The 14,546-nt window shown below is 45.8% G+C and overlaps 1 protein-coding gene across 17 annotated transcripts in view; it reads left to right on the plus strand.

Annotated features, from left to right (window-relative positions):
- TPP2 (tripeptidyl peptidase 2) overlaps positions 1–14,131 on the plus strand; it is a 65,738-nt gene extending 51,607 nt beyond the window's left edge. For 8 of the 17 annotated variants that reach the window (XR_002336746.2, XR_002336747.2, XR_014819868.1 and 5 more), the window contains 6 exons: positions 406–557; positions 3,412–3,508; positions 4,436–4,577; positions 8,791–8,998; positions 11,009–11,128; positions 13,140–14,131. Coding sequence is in view for 8 of the 17 variants with exons in the window: in XM_021065882.2 (XP_020921541.1) it covers positions 406–557; positions 3,412–3,508; positions 4,436–4,566; positions 8,791–8,998; positions 11,009–11,128; positions 13,140–13,229 (798 nt within the window). In the remaining 9 variants the exon portion in view is untranslated. Of the gene's footprint in view, positions 1–405; positions 1,440–2,905; positions 3,509–4,435; positions 4,578–8,790; positions 8,999–11,008; positions 11,129–13,139 lie in introns of those variants that run through there. The other 9 variants (XM_021065882.2, XM_021065884.2, XM_021065885.2 and 6 more) reach the window with 2 other exon arrangements.
- Positions 14,132–14,546: the final 415 nt, after the last annotated feature.

The following is a 14,546-nucleotide window of genomic DNA, read 5'->3' on the forward strand; positions in this document are numbered from 1 at the left end:
TAGTGACTATTAGAATCTGAAATACAGTCTAGTACAGCTCAAGTGCAGGTGCTTTTCAGCTTCTGAAGATTTTCTTTTTCTTCTTTTTTTTTTTTTAATTGTCTTTTGTCTTTTTAGCACCACACTTACGGCATATGGAGATTCCCAGGCTAGGGGTCCTTTCGGAACTGTAGCTGCCAGTATATGTCACAGCCACCGCAACTCCGGATCCAAGCCATGTCTGCGACCTACACCACAGCTGATGGCAACGCCGGATGCCTAACCCACCGAACCCGCAACCTCATGGTTACTAGCCAGGTTCGCGAACCACTGAGCCACAACGGGAACTCCCAGCCACCGAAGATTTTAAAATGACTAAAATGAAGCGTGTTAATCCAAGACTTTCTCCCTGTTAATTTTTCCCAGGATGTAATCCCTGTTCACTACTACCTGATATCGCCACCAACAAAGACCAAGAATGGCAGCAAGGACAAAGACAAAGATTCTGAAAAAGAGAAGGATTTAAAAGAAGAGTTTACTGAAGCGCTACGAGATCTTAAAATTCAGTGGATGACGAAGTAAGTTTTTCGTGGGTTTTGACCCTCTAAGTGTTAACTTTTATCTGCCCAGATACAGCAGTACTGTGTGTTTCTGCATAGGCTATATTCAGAAATGTTAGCAGTGGACGGTAGAGTACAGGTGCTTTTACAGTTTCTCGTGATTGTATATATTTTAAAATTCTCTTTTGTGTAAAGAATTTTTAAAATTTTATTCAAATCCTTATTATGATTTGCCCTTGGAAGAGAATGTTATTGAGAGGTACAAAGAAGAAAATAAAAATCACTTTTGCCTGCTTTCCCAAGATAATCATTGTCCTGTTATTGTTTGCCTCTGTATTTATACACACAGCAGGTGGGTGACACCGTGTCCTGGTTTTCCAGTTACTGTTTGATTATGAGCATCTTCCTGTGTCATTTACGAGTCCTTTAAAATACCATTTTTAATGACTATATAGTATAGGAGTCTATAGATGGAATATAGCCTGTTTAAATATCTCTTTGACATATGCATGTAGTAATTTTTCTCTCATGCTGTGATGGGCGTTTTGATACCTGCAAGCTTTTTTAATTTTTCTGTTAGCATCTCAAAAGTATAATTATTGAATCAGAAGTATTAATTTTAAAAAACCGTCCTGGTACACGTGCCACGTTGCTTTCTAGAGCAGATTGGCAGTTTCTGCCCCATCCGGTGGAGTGTCACGGAGCCTGTCTCCCCCCTGTGCCTTTGGCCAACAGCGAGCCGTGTAATTAAACGTAAAATCTCGCTTCCATAGCACGCAAAAAGAAAGGGCCACTGTTGCAGTCTTTTTTTTCTTTCTTTCTTTCTTTTTTTCTTTTTTCTTTTTTTTTGTCTTTTTGCTATTTCTTTGGGCCGCTCCCTCGGCATTTGGAGGTTCCCAGGCTAGGGGTCGAATTGGAGTTGTAGCTGCCGGCCTACGCCAGAGGCACAGCAACGCGGGATCGTTAAGCCACTGAGCAAGGGCAGGGACCAAACCCGCAACCTCATGGTTCCTAGTCGGATTTGTTAACCACTGCGCCACGATGGGAACTCCTGTTGCGGTCTTAAATTGCATTTCTTTGGTTATTACTAAGTTGAGCTTTTTTCATGTCATCTTTTCATTCTCTGTGCAGCTTCTGTCCGTTGAGCATGTGCTTTACCCATTTTTCACTTGAGACATCAGATTTGTCTCTTAACCTTGAAGCAGAAAAGACATTAGTGCTTTGCTCCGTTTGTCACAGATTCTCCCCCCAGCTTCTTTGACTTTTGGCGTGCTTGTTTGCGTAGTAGAACTTCGTTTTATAGCATCAGATGAGTGGCGTTTCTCCATGTACGATGTGCAGCATTTTTTAATCCCTGATTTTCTGTGGGGTCCTCAGTCACTGCATGTGGACCCAGCCTTCCACTCAGGTCTTGTAGAGAAGAGAAGTCATGATAGTGTGAAAATGATCCCCGAGAACTGAACCGTTAAGAGTGTTGCTCACATTCAGACCGACTTTCCACTTAAACCTAGGCGGTAGCTCCAGCAAAAATCAGCCTTAGGTCAGTCTCTGGCTGATGGGAGGACGGCATCAACAGCTGAAAACAACAGTGCAAGCTGTGAAATTGTAGGCATTACTTACGGCGTGAAATGGGAGGAGCCCCGTGAACCTGCGGCCCGGAAAACAACCCTTTTACTCTGGATGTGGTCCTGAGGGCCTATACTGCAAAGGAAAAAAAGCTGCTCGGGAGCATCTACGGAAGTTCCGTGGGAAAAGTGAGACTGTGGGGTTTGAGCCAAGATGTGCTCTTCTCCTTCCCACCCCGAGCAGTGAGACGGAAGCCCCTTCATCGGGCCGCAGCCCGGACCCCGGGCTCCCTCTCCCCTCGGCTCAGTTGGAGGACTTTCCTCCTGGGATGTCAGCACGTCACCCAGCCCCCTGGTTCCGAGGCCTGTGGCTGAGGCCAAGTTTTGGGCGACTTCGGCTGAGAGGCAGGGTCTCCCTCCTGCTCAGCCCCTGCTTGTGAAGTGAAGGGTCTGCTCAGGTGGGCGCTGCTGAGAACATGATGCCCAGTGGCCCTGGCCCAGATGGGGAGCAGGGTCACCAGGCCAGGCCGGGCAAACCGGGACACAGGCTCCTGCTCCTCCTTCATCTAACCTGGAAGAACAGATGTTTGCTCCACTTCCCCAGCTGGGGACCTGGAATTTCTGTCTCTTCGCTCATTCAAGACTCAGGTTTTTCCCAAAAATGTAAATTTTCCTTCTTTGTGGATCTTAGACATTTTTAGATCTTAATCTTTCTTACTGTGGGGTTTTTTGGGTTTTGGGTTTTTGTTTTGTTTTTGTCTTTTTTTCAGGGCTGCACCCATAGCATATGGAGGTTCCCAGGCTAGGGGTCGAATCAGAGCTGTAGCCACTGGCCTACGCCACAGCCACAGCAATGTCAGATCCGAGCCGCGTCTGGGACCTGCGCCACGGCTCACAGTGACACCGGATCTTTAACCCACAGAGTAGGCCAGGGATCGAACCTGCATCCTCATGGTACTAGTCAGATTCGTTTCCACTGAGCCATAGCAGGAACTCCGTTCTTACTATTTTCGAATGTTTTTTTCCTCCTTTTAGGAATCTAGTTACAGCTAGTACATAGGAAGGCTATTTTTATCTGGCCATCTTATTGAACTCACGATTGAAATAATTTTCAGTTAGAATTTTTTGGATTTCTAGGTAAGCATGTTTATACTATCTGCAAAGAAATACACTCTGTCTGTTTCAGCTTGATGCCTTAGGTTATCGACGGGACCTCAAAGCGATCATAAGTAATGGGAAAGACGGAAATTATTTTCTTCCTAAAGGAAATGAAGTAACATGTGTTTCTCTCTTTCTCACATATGTAGGCTGGATTCTAGTGACATTTACAATGAATTGAAAGAAACGTATCCGAATTATCTTCCTCTCTATGTTGCACGACTTCATCAGTTGGATGCTGAAAAGGTCGGCCGTGTTCATTTTTACTCTGAGTGGCTCACTCTGTTTGCAGTACTAGATGAGGTTTGCATTTGGAATAAAGGTGCAACCTCTGTCCTCTCTTCTCACTGACCAAAAACGTGTGTCCTCACATCGAACGTTCCGTGGAGCCATTTTCATTACCTGGCTTAGGACTTGGCCGTCACTGTGATGTAGTTGAGGATTCGTGCCCGTGTTTGCTCAGTGGGAAGAGGAGTAGACAGGAAACCCTAAGGATTGCTTTCCTGACCTTGATCTGAAGAGCAGGGAGCAGAAGGCGGTGGACCTGGCCTGCTGGAGGTCAGAGCTCCTTCCCGTGAACTTGGCGAACCAGGTTTCCCATTTTTAGGAATTGGCCACAGCTCCCAACTGTCTAACATGGACCGGCTCTCAGCGGGGATCTTGGCAGCAGAAAGCGCCTGTCGCCATACTGAGAAGTTGCCAAGGGTGGGAATGAGCTAGAGGCTCTGAGGGGGCAGGTTGCTGAGCACAGCATGACGGAGGGAGACGCTGTTGGTTATGCTCCCCCTCTCATCTCTGTGATTTCAGTACCAAGTTAGAAAGGGTTTGTCTCGTTGGCTAGCGTTTTTTGTTTTTGTTTTTGTTTTCTTCCGTTTTCATGTGCTGTGGGGCTGCGAACATAGCTGATCACATTTCTAAACTCCTAAGGCACCCAGAAATACGGCTGCCTCTGTAGGAAACAGTTGATGTTTCTATGAACTTTGTGTCTTGCTCACTCTCGGGGTTTAACACCAGCAGGAAGTACGGGAGGTGTTTTTCTACTTGAGATGCTGACAGTTGTGTAGGTCATACAGGCCCCTGGCCGCACACTACCTGCTGCCCACAGAGTGAGGGCTTCAGGAGACTCGCTGATGCATCCATGTTTTTCTTATTTCTTCTTTGTTTCCTCCCCAGGAACGAATGAAAAGACTTAATGAAATCGTTGAAGCTGCAAATGCTGTTATTTCTCACATAGATCAAACGGCCCTAGCAGTTTATATTGCGATGAAGACTGACCCCAGGCCTGATGCAGCTATTATAAAAAAGTACCTAACCAGTAAATAATCTTTCTTGCATCTCATTTCTTAGTTACTTTTTTGAATTATTGACAGTATCCTCCTTCTCTGGTATTTGGTCCGTTTTTATCATTGATTGGGGTTGGTGGTTTGGGGATGCTCCATCCTTAGATATTTTATAGTACTGTTCTCTAGTCGTTTAAGGTTAAGCGAAAGAAAAGCCATTTGCTTTCTCCACCGTCAGGTCAGGTGCTGTTGCGGTGGAGAGCTGTGAGTGACAGTGCCCCGCAGTCCTGCCACCTGCGGGTGTGTGTGAACTGGGTGTGTGGAGAAGGCAGGCACTTAACACCCTACAAAACGGATCTTTCAACTATTGACTGACTGGTATAGCACAGCTAACTCCAGATTAGTTTGCAATGTCTAGTAAAGTGATAAGGAGTAAAATTAGGTTAAAACCATTATCTGGCAACTTCAGTTTTATGGAATTGGATTTACAGTAAAACTTGAGGAGAAGGGGGAGGTTGTGGCTTAACGTTAATAAACCCTAACTAATGTAGTGTGTAAAACAGGCGTAGCTGGGTTTCCGTTTCTCTCCGCTTCTGTTCATGTGAGAGTGGCTTCCATGTGGTGGCCTGATGGTCCCGTGGCTCTTTCACCTTCACCTTCCGTCAGCTCCTACCATCGTCTCAGGGTGACTCTCCCAGTATCACTCTTTCCTCCGTCACTTTGGTCTCTTCCCACCCTAGGGGGTTATTAACTTATTACGAGGGAAGAAATCTCCTTCTCTTAAGAGTTGTAACCGGCGAGGTGAAACTGTCCAGGCTGTCTGAAAGTAGGGTAATTTCCCTTAAAGATTCCATCTGCTTCAGTCAGAATTTTTTTTTATACAAAATGTTTGATTCTAAATGGCTAGAACTCTTGGCATCGCATTGTTTAGAGTGATGTTACGGGTCTTACAACTCTTACAAGCCGCAGTTGTCAGGCAGAGTAAAATTTACTCAGAATTGGTTATTGGCCATTGTCAGCACTTTGTGAAGGAGCCTTCTCTAAACATTGCTGTTCAGCCGTTGTTAATAATGGTATTAAGCAGTGCAGCCACCAAGTTCATGACATGCCCATTGTGTGTAAGGGATTAATTGGGGCATATCCTTAAATGCATTTTCTCATTCAAACTTAACCTTCTAAGTGATGTGCCAGGTGGGGACATTTCCACCCTGCGTTTATAGAAAGGAAGCTAAAGCACAGGAAGGTTGTGTCGCTTGCCTAAGAGGGACAGTGCCAGGAGGGGAGCAGGCCAGGCTCTGTCCCCACTGGTGCCCTTTCTTGCTTGCCAAGCACCCCCCCCGCTCCCGCCCCCAGGTAAGAGGACCTGTCCTCTGGACTAGCCCGGGCCTGCGCCTCACCTGCCTCCTCCTCTCCGCTTCCCTCGCTGTGTCCGGCGTGGGGAGACGCCCTCTGCTGCCCGGTCCCTCTTCCTCCTCCTCGGGCGTCTCCGCCTCAGCCTGCAGCCGGTGCAGACGTCTCCTGTTTGCTGCGGGAGGGGCCGCCTTGCTCTGCTGCTTCCTTAGTGCCCGTGGCTGTTAATCCCGGTACGGGAGGTCCCCTTTGGCCACAATCAGTGGCCCTCCGAGGCTTCCTTGAGCTGCCCCCTCTGCTTTCTGGCATCTGTTATTTCTTAGAGTTTGTGATAATAATATGATTTCTTCAAATTCAGGTGTATATGAACTGACACTATTTGTAGCTCATTTTGAAATTTCCGTAAATATTTAGGTTCATGTATCCCTGCTGATATTTTGGCCTGTCTTTTCTAAATTTTACTGTCCACAGGGGAAATTCTAAATTCCAGGTTAAAGCGAGGCAGAAGTACCAGATTAGTTGTGGTTTTTGATCTCATTAGTCCTTTTTTTCCTCACTGTTTTTATCTCAGACACCAACCCTAGTGGCTGTTAGCAAACAACAGTAAGCCAGACGCCTGGCCTCAGAGACGAGAGTGGCAGAGACTTTCAGATATACAGGGACAGAACTAGGAGAGAGCTGTGAAAACCGGGGACCTGCTGGGAGAGAAGCTCGTTGAGGTGGGGGCAGCACTGGGTCGTTTGCCCACCTGTAACTAGGGTGTTTGCTCAGATGAGCCGGGCTGAGCAGAGGACTCTGTCCAGGCCGTAAGGGCTTGCACGCCCGCTCAAGGAACAGTTGGTATTTCTGTTGTTTTTATTCATGGGAAGTAGCAGGTAAGCGTTAATTTCTCACTTCCATGCAAAACTGCTTTCACATAAGTCACTCGTGTCAAAAATAGTAAGATAGCCATTTTGTAATCTTAAAAATATTAGCTTTTTGAGGGTGATCTAATGCCAGGTTTTAGTTGAACTGCAGGTAGGCCGCTCACGTCTCATTGAAGTTGCTTCCTAAAATGTAGCTGTTACCACCTTGAGCAGACCCTAACAAAATTTGATTCTGAGGTGTTTACTGAGCATTATAAAAAGTAATTGTGAAAGCCTCTGGGAAGGAGAGCTGACTTCCTTTTGTGCGGGGAAAGCCTCGTGGGTTCATAGGTAGTGAATCTCAGCAGATCAGGTCTAAGTCAGAAGAGGGTAGGAGAAGGATTTTCACGATAGTAGGATTTCGGTTCTTGGATCAGAGAGTACTGAACTAGAAGGGGGTCTGACGGGTGATTCACTCCAGGCCCGCTGAGTCCAGCTCGCTGGTCACCCCAGCCTGCCCTCTGAGCTCTGCACCTTCTGCCTTCTCTGGACAGCCGGGGCAGTCAGGCCCGCCCTGTCTGTGCAGCTCCGTTCCCCAGCCCCCATCCTCCTCACAGAATGAGGGCTGGGATGGTGCCTGCCTCCTAGGGCTGCTGTAAAGCATAAGTGAGGTACTGCTGAGACATTGCAGATGCTGCCTGGCAGAGCGGTGTGGACGCCCAAGCCCGTCCAGCCACGTGTGCTTCTGTCCAAAGGGGCCAAGCAGTCCCCAGAGATGTTTCCATGGAAAGAGGGAATGGGGTTGTAGAAGCTGCGAGATTCTGCTGCTACTCGTAGGCATCTTTTAGGCCTAATTTCATCTACAGTGCAAATGCATTTAGGTGGGTCACTTAGGTTGTGACTGGTTGTCCATAACAAGGTGTTGGGTTGTGTGTGTTCTTTTTTTCCCCCCTCGATTTAATTGCCCCTCGTGCTATCGGTTGCTTTTCCAGTAGCAGTGGCTTTCGTACGTGCGCGTTTCACCCCGTGACCTTCAGAGGCATCCCTACGGTTAGACTGTCTGTCATCCCGTGTCTGAGGCCCTCACGGTCATCCTCTTGGCACTTTGAATCCTCACCTTCACACGCACCTGACAGGAGTTGAACCGGATGCCTCAAATAAGCGGGATCCTAGAGGCCAGCGCTGTCCCCGGAGTGTAGGCTCTTACTGTATTTCATTGAGCGGTGATTTATTGAGTGTTCTGTGCCAGGCCTTGTTCTGGGCACTTGAATACATGGGAAAACAGGGATGCCTCTCGGAGCAAGGCAGGGGCCACGGCGATTGGGAGCAGGGGTTCCAGGACCAGCCACGGGCTCCGAGCCCTGGACCTGCCGCCCCCTCACTGTGGGACCCTGAACTCGTGGCCTCCTCCCTTTGAGCCCCGGTTTCCTCCTTTGCAGAATGAGGGTTATTGGTGCTCTCTTACCCATAGGATCATTTTGAGTATAAACGAGTTAATATGTTCAAATGCTAAAACAATTGCTGGCACATTCAGTTACAAGCAGTGTATTTCTTTGCTCTATGCATACATGAAAGTTCATGACTACACAAATAGGTAAAAATTGATACTTATAAGAAGATAGTATTGGGGTTTCCCTTGTGGCACAGTGGGTTGAGCATCCGGGGTTGTCACTGCAGCGGCTCTGGTGGCTTCAGTGGTGCAGGTTCAGTCCCTGGCTCCGGAACTTCCACATGCCACGGGCACTGCCAAAAATAAATTAAAAATAAAAAAGTAACGGAAGTTGTTATTGTTAAAAGAGTGTTGTGAGAGTTCCTTAGCCGATGGGATTTAGAACCTGCAATCTCGCCCCTCGCTGCAGGCAGCCATCCTGCCTCCTCGGCTCCAGGGTAACAGGGCGGCTCATTGGTTGCACGGTGCACGCGTCTGTCCGTGGCTCTGCAGGATTTCTGCGTTGTCCATCTCAGCCAAGAATGCATGAGCTGAATTTTAGATAAGGCTGCAGTTTCAAAGCAGTCTCCCTGACATGTGGCATGTGTTTGGTCTGGCGTGCAGTGACATGGACAAGCAGAAGTCGACGCTCGTGGACGCCCTCTGTCGGAAAGGCTGCGCCCTGGCCGACCACCTCCTCCAGGCCCAGGAGCAGGAGGGGGCTGTGTCGAGCGATGCGGAAGGGAGAGAGGAGGAGGGCGAGGGCACCCTGGACTCCCTGACGGAAACCTTCTGGGAGACCACCAAGTGGACCGACCTTTTTGACAGCAAGGTACGCTTTCTGCCTCCCGCTTTGCCGCAGTTCTGGGGCGGGGCGCGGCCCAGGTGTCTCTTGCTTCTGGCCCACCAGCCACAGAGGCCGGTGGTTGGGACGAGGCTGAGCTGGGCTCTGAGGCTCCCTTGTCCTCCTGGCTTTAAAAGCCCCGGGCTCTTGTTCTGTCCATCTGCACAGCAGCTGGGGACCAGGCTGGTTTGGAAACCAGCGGGAGCATGTGCCTGTCGCGGGCTTTGGTTAAGCCATTGAGGTAGAAGCTGAGGTCAAGGACCTCAGAGGTTGTCTCTGGGCCTCCCCACATCTGCCTGCATGCTGACTTGTCAGGGATACAGGTGGGGGTATCCTGCTTAGTTTAGATATACCTTGCTCCAGACGTCTAGATAATTTTCGTCTGACCAGCTTTTATTTATTGACTGATTTGTCTTTTTAGGGCCACACACATAGCATATAGAGGTTCCCAGGCTAGGGAGCTGCAGCCCCGGCCTTCACCACAGCCACAGCAATGCCAGATCTGAGCTGCAGCCACAACCTATACCACAGCCCACGGCAACACCAGATCCTAAACCCACTGAGCAAGGCCAGGGATTGAACCCGAATCCTCATGGATTCTAGTTGGGTTCTTAACTCACTGAGCCATAATGGGAAGTCCTGATCAGTTTTTAATACTCAGTTTAGAAAAAGTAACGTTGATAAAGTTTTGGGGTTTTGATTATAAAAGCATTTTAAATCCCTTGACTTTCGACTGTAATTCTTACCACAGAGGTGATACAACTGCAGGGTTTGTCTGCCTTCCTTTCTTCTGGACATAAAGGAAAATAAAGTAAATGACATCAGTGCCATTCTTCCTACTCAGCACAAACGTTTTGTTTTGTTTTCAAGAGAAACTGTGGTAATTGGGAGTAAAGACCTCTGGAAGTAGAAAATTCTTACTGTCCACTTCCGTTTTTCCCACCTCTGTCCAGTGGGGCTTTTGTAGAAGGAAACCGAGGGAGTCAGCCCCAGAGGGAAAGAGTTTGAGTCTGAAATCAGACCCCTGGAGCTTGAATCCCGCCTCTGCCACTTTGACCCATGTCACCCTAGTCTGGTCATTGACTTCTGACAGGGGGTAGTGGTGCTGCCTACCACAGGCTTTGACGAATGAATGTTAGGTACACGGACGGATGTCAGCACTACTTGCCGTTACAGCTAACAAACAGGGATTGCACGTCTGCTGCGTGCCAGACGCTGCACCTGCTGCTGGAGAAGGATGGTAAGAACCTGGTCCCACAGCGAGTCTGTAAGCTCTTGAACGTCACGGTGACGTTGTTACAAATCTGTTCTCGCTGCTGCGCTCCCGTGTTCGGTCCGCCACCACTCCCTGTCCATTTACTCTGTTTGTAGCAGCGATTGCTCCTGTGTTCGGGCTGCCGCCACTCCCTGTCCATTTACTCTGTTTGTAGCAGCGATCGAATCCTTTGTTTGACTCTAGAATACAAATAAATGTGACACAATTCCTTCCTTTGAGGACAAGAAGTGGAGACTAGCGATATAAGTAAATGGTTACAAGTGTTTTTGACAGATGCAATGATTAAAGGTAGAAAACTTGTACAGAAGGAAGTAGCCGAAGGTAAGTGAGCACATGTTTACGCCATCCGACACGCTTTTTACTCTCATCCCCTTCTGGTTTTGGTAATTTATGGTGACTCTAGACCTGTACTTCTAATCTGCATTTTTGTAATCATAGACATTGGCTCTGCTTTGTTTTTGCACAAAGAGGTATTTTGGTATGGATTCCAACAGCTAGTGATTTATCATAGTAATTGCCTTCCCCCAAATAAATGATCCGTTCTGTGGAACATCAGGCTCTTTTAAAGATGTTAGTTGTTTTCTTAAAAAGTTCTTAAAATTCATTTGCTGTAACATGTTTGTTTGAAACACTTCTTTTAAAACCTTAGTTCTTTCATTATTAAAGCAGGCCTTAAATTGTAAATATTTTGTGGATAAGCTGTATCTTGTTTTCCATTGTAGGTTTTGACATTTGCATACAAGCATGCATTGGTAAATAAAATGTATGGGAGAGGCCTTAAATTTGCAACTAAACTTGTGGAGGAAAAACCAACAAAAGAAAACTGGAAAAATTGTATTCAAGTAAGTAACAGTTCAGTCATCACTGCTGAGTGACATTTCAATGTCGTATGGTGACACGGTAGCTCGAAAGCCTTATGGCAGTGACAGGATAGTGCCAATTCGAACATGACTAATTAGTAGTCCAGTTAACATAATGGGAACCATGAAATAAATGCATGCGAGACCGTCGATAAGCTATTTAAATTTTTAAAACATTTCTCACTCCTGTCTAGAAAACAAATACATATTTAGCCTCAAATGTGTTCAACATAGGCAGAGTGCATTACAGATCTTGTATAGTTAGAAGACAGACTTCCCTTATGAAGGAAACTGGTAATTCCTTTAAATACATGTTGGCTCGGTTCTAAGATGGTTGAACTTTTGGAGCTTATGTTTGGTTTTAGTCTTCATTTGAAATGATAGACCATGTTATTTTTACCATGTATTGTGTTACATGCAAAGAAATTCTGTGGTTGAGCTTCCTGCGCAAGTTAACTATCAAATATTAAAGCTTCTGCAGGAGTTGTTTTAGCCTCGCCTTGTCTTTGTACACACATGAGTGGTTTATGCCCAAAGGGTACACAGAGGGTGGGGTGTGCTCGTTGTGCCAAAGGCGGCAGAGGTCCGCTCTTGATATTTAAGCTGTTCTTCAGATGTGAGGCTCACCAGTGGCCGTTTTTGGTAGTTAAACTGTAGGGTATCTTTACCCTTAGACCTTTTCTGTGTTATCTTCACCAGTTTAAATTGTACGACACTTGAAATTAGCTTCTTCAGATCTGTGAGGAGGCTGAGAGCTCTTTCTGGAACCAGTTGGTAATGTCTTCCCATCACGTAGGCCATAAACTGGGAGCCCTGCCATTTGTGAGGCCAGCAGTGCCCACAGACACTCACATCAGGGGGTGTTTCGTAACTTCTCTCCCTGCTGTCTGTTCTCCACACAGCAGCCAGAAGAGATGGCTGTAGACGCCTCCTGGCGAAGCTCCTTCACAGTTAGAGGAAAATCCCAGCTCCTCTCGTGGCCCATAAGGCCCGTGTGGCCCAGCTCCAGCCACCTCCCCAGCCACATGGCACGTCACATTTTCGCACACTCACTCTGCCTCTGCTGCACCAGCCCCCGTTCAGTGTGGCTGACACAGCCGCACCCTTTCCTGCAAAGAATCCAACTCTTCCTGAGACGTGCTTCCCCAGATTTCCACAGAGTAGACTTCTTATTCAAATTTCAGCTTAAATGTCACCTCCACAGTCTATGTTATAGCAAGTTTTATTTACTAGATACTGGATACATTTCTTTTCATTATTATTATTATTGTTATTGTTATTATTATTATTGTCTATTTAGGGCTGCATCCACGGCATGTGGATGTTCTCAGGCTAGGGGTCAGATCAGAGCTACAGCCAGATCCAAGCCGTGTCTGTGCCTACACCACAGCTCAGGGCAACGCTGGATCCTTAACCCACTGAGCGGGGCCAGGGATCGAACCCACAACCTCATGGTAACTAGTCGGATTAATTTCTGCTGCACCACGATGGGAACTCCCCGTTTACATTTCTTAACAATTTACTTGTTTATTCCTCTTTTGATGAGCCTGCTCATTTATTATTTGGCTTTCCCGAATAGAACATGAGGTTCCAGAAAGTGGGAATCGAGTTTGTTCAGTGCTTTTTCCTAATGCCTAGAACAGTGTTTGACTCCAGCAGGCACTCAGGAAAAAAATGAAGCAAAGGAAGCGAGGTTGGTAGGAAGGAAAGGAACAGGTGAAGTCGGTAGGCGGAAGGGGCAACAGGAGGGAGGGAGAGCAGGGAAGCTTGGCGGCGGTGATGATGGGCGTCAGGATAGGCTGGTTGGTAGGAAGGCAGGCTGATGAATTGATAGGAAGATTGGGAGGGAGGAAGGTGAGTGGATAGGTTGGTGGTGGGTTGGATGGAAGGAAAGTTCTACCTGCCATGACTTTATTATTACTAAGTGGTTATTATTTGAATCCTGAGCTTAAAAATTCTATTCTTGAATAATACTTTTTTGTGTTTATTATAGCTGATGAAGCTACTTGGATGGACCCATTGTGCGTCTTTTACTGAAAACTGGCTCCCCATCATGTATCCTCCTGATTATTGTGTATTCTAAAATAGGAAACAAGACTTTAAATTTTAAAAAAGAAAGTTTTATAGTGAATGGACATAAAAAGAAATTTGTGGCATTTTTAGTCTAATGCATGTTTTCATCCGCTATCAAATACTGATTATTAAAATGATGCGTATTTATCAGAGAATTTGCTGGCGTGTGGCTTAATACATGTAAGTCTAGACCTCTGACATCATGGTGTTTTCTTAATGCCTCCCATTGCTGGCAGCGGGCTGTGCCCTGCCTGCCAGCACCAAGGACTTTCAGTTGGGTTGCAGCTATTACATGCATGAGAGGTTTTGAACAGCAACTTTTAACTGCAAACCTGTAAAATTCTATTTTTTATTTTATAAATGAACAGGGTTTTAACATGCTCGACTTTAATTTTTTTCAATTGTATGAAGGCCTTAAATAAGCTACATTAAGCGTAGCTAAAATTATTTATTGGACTAAAAGTAACAGAACTTCATTTCCAGGTTTTCGGGGGGTTTTTGGTTTTGGTGTGGTTTTTTTTTTTTTTGTTTGTTTTTTGTTTTTGTTTTTTTGCAAACGTTTACATTCAATTAAGGGGACAAAATAAACCCGGCACAAATAAATACGTGGCAATTGCTGGAGCGTATCTGCTTCAATCAATCTTCATCTTGGAGTTCTTTCAGGCCAATCATTTTTAACATCTTCTTGACTTGCAGAGCATCAGAATGAACTAATAATACATGTATAAGTGCCAGACAGCTTAAATCTATATCAGGTATTGTAAAGATACACATATGGTATGTTTATTAAAGTTGGAAATAATGTAAACACGTGAATAAATGTGCAAAACCAAGATCCCAGTACACCATATGCACTCTGATACCTTAATTTTTTTTATAAATAATAAAAGTGAATATTGAAGCTTCTTAAAATTGGTCTTAATTTTTCATAAATAAAATTTGAGGTTAGAAGAGAAATAATATATTAAATCCATAGACAAAAAAATTCCAACATGAATTAATTGATTTTATAATGTTTCATAGAGGTTGGCAATCATTTGAATGTATCTCTAAATCTTTTTATGTGATTAACTTTCATGTATGTTTAACTTTTTAGTATTTTTATCCTTCTGGCTACTACTCTTATCCTTCCTCCATAAAATAAACTGACACACGTAGACAATATTCAAAAGCCTCCACTCACTTAGAACAAATGTTTCATATGTATGTTTTTTTTTTTTTTTCCTTAGGGCGACACCCGAGGCACATGGAAGTTCCCAGGTTAGGGGTCAAATCAGAGCTACAGCCGCCGGAGTACACTACAGCCATAGCAACTCGGGATCCGAGC

Source organism: Sus scrofa, chromosome 11 (assembly GCF_054392235.1).
Source record: "Sus scrofa isolate SSC_HxYL_T2T_F1_AM1 chromosome 11, Sscrofa_HxYL_maternal_Yorkshire_Landrace_v2.0, whole genome shotgun sequence".
NCBI lineage: Eukaryota > Metazoa > Chordata > Mammalia > Artiodactyla > Suidae > Sus > Sus scrofa.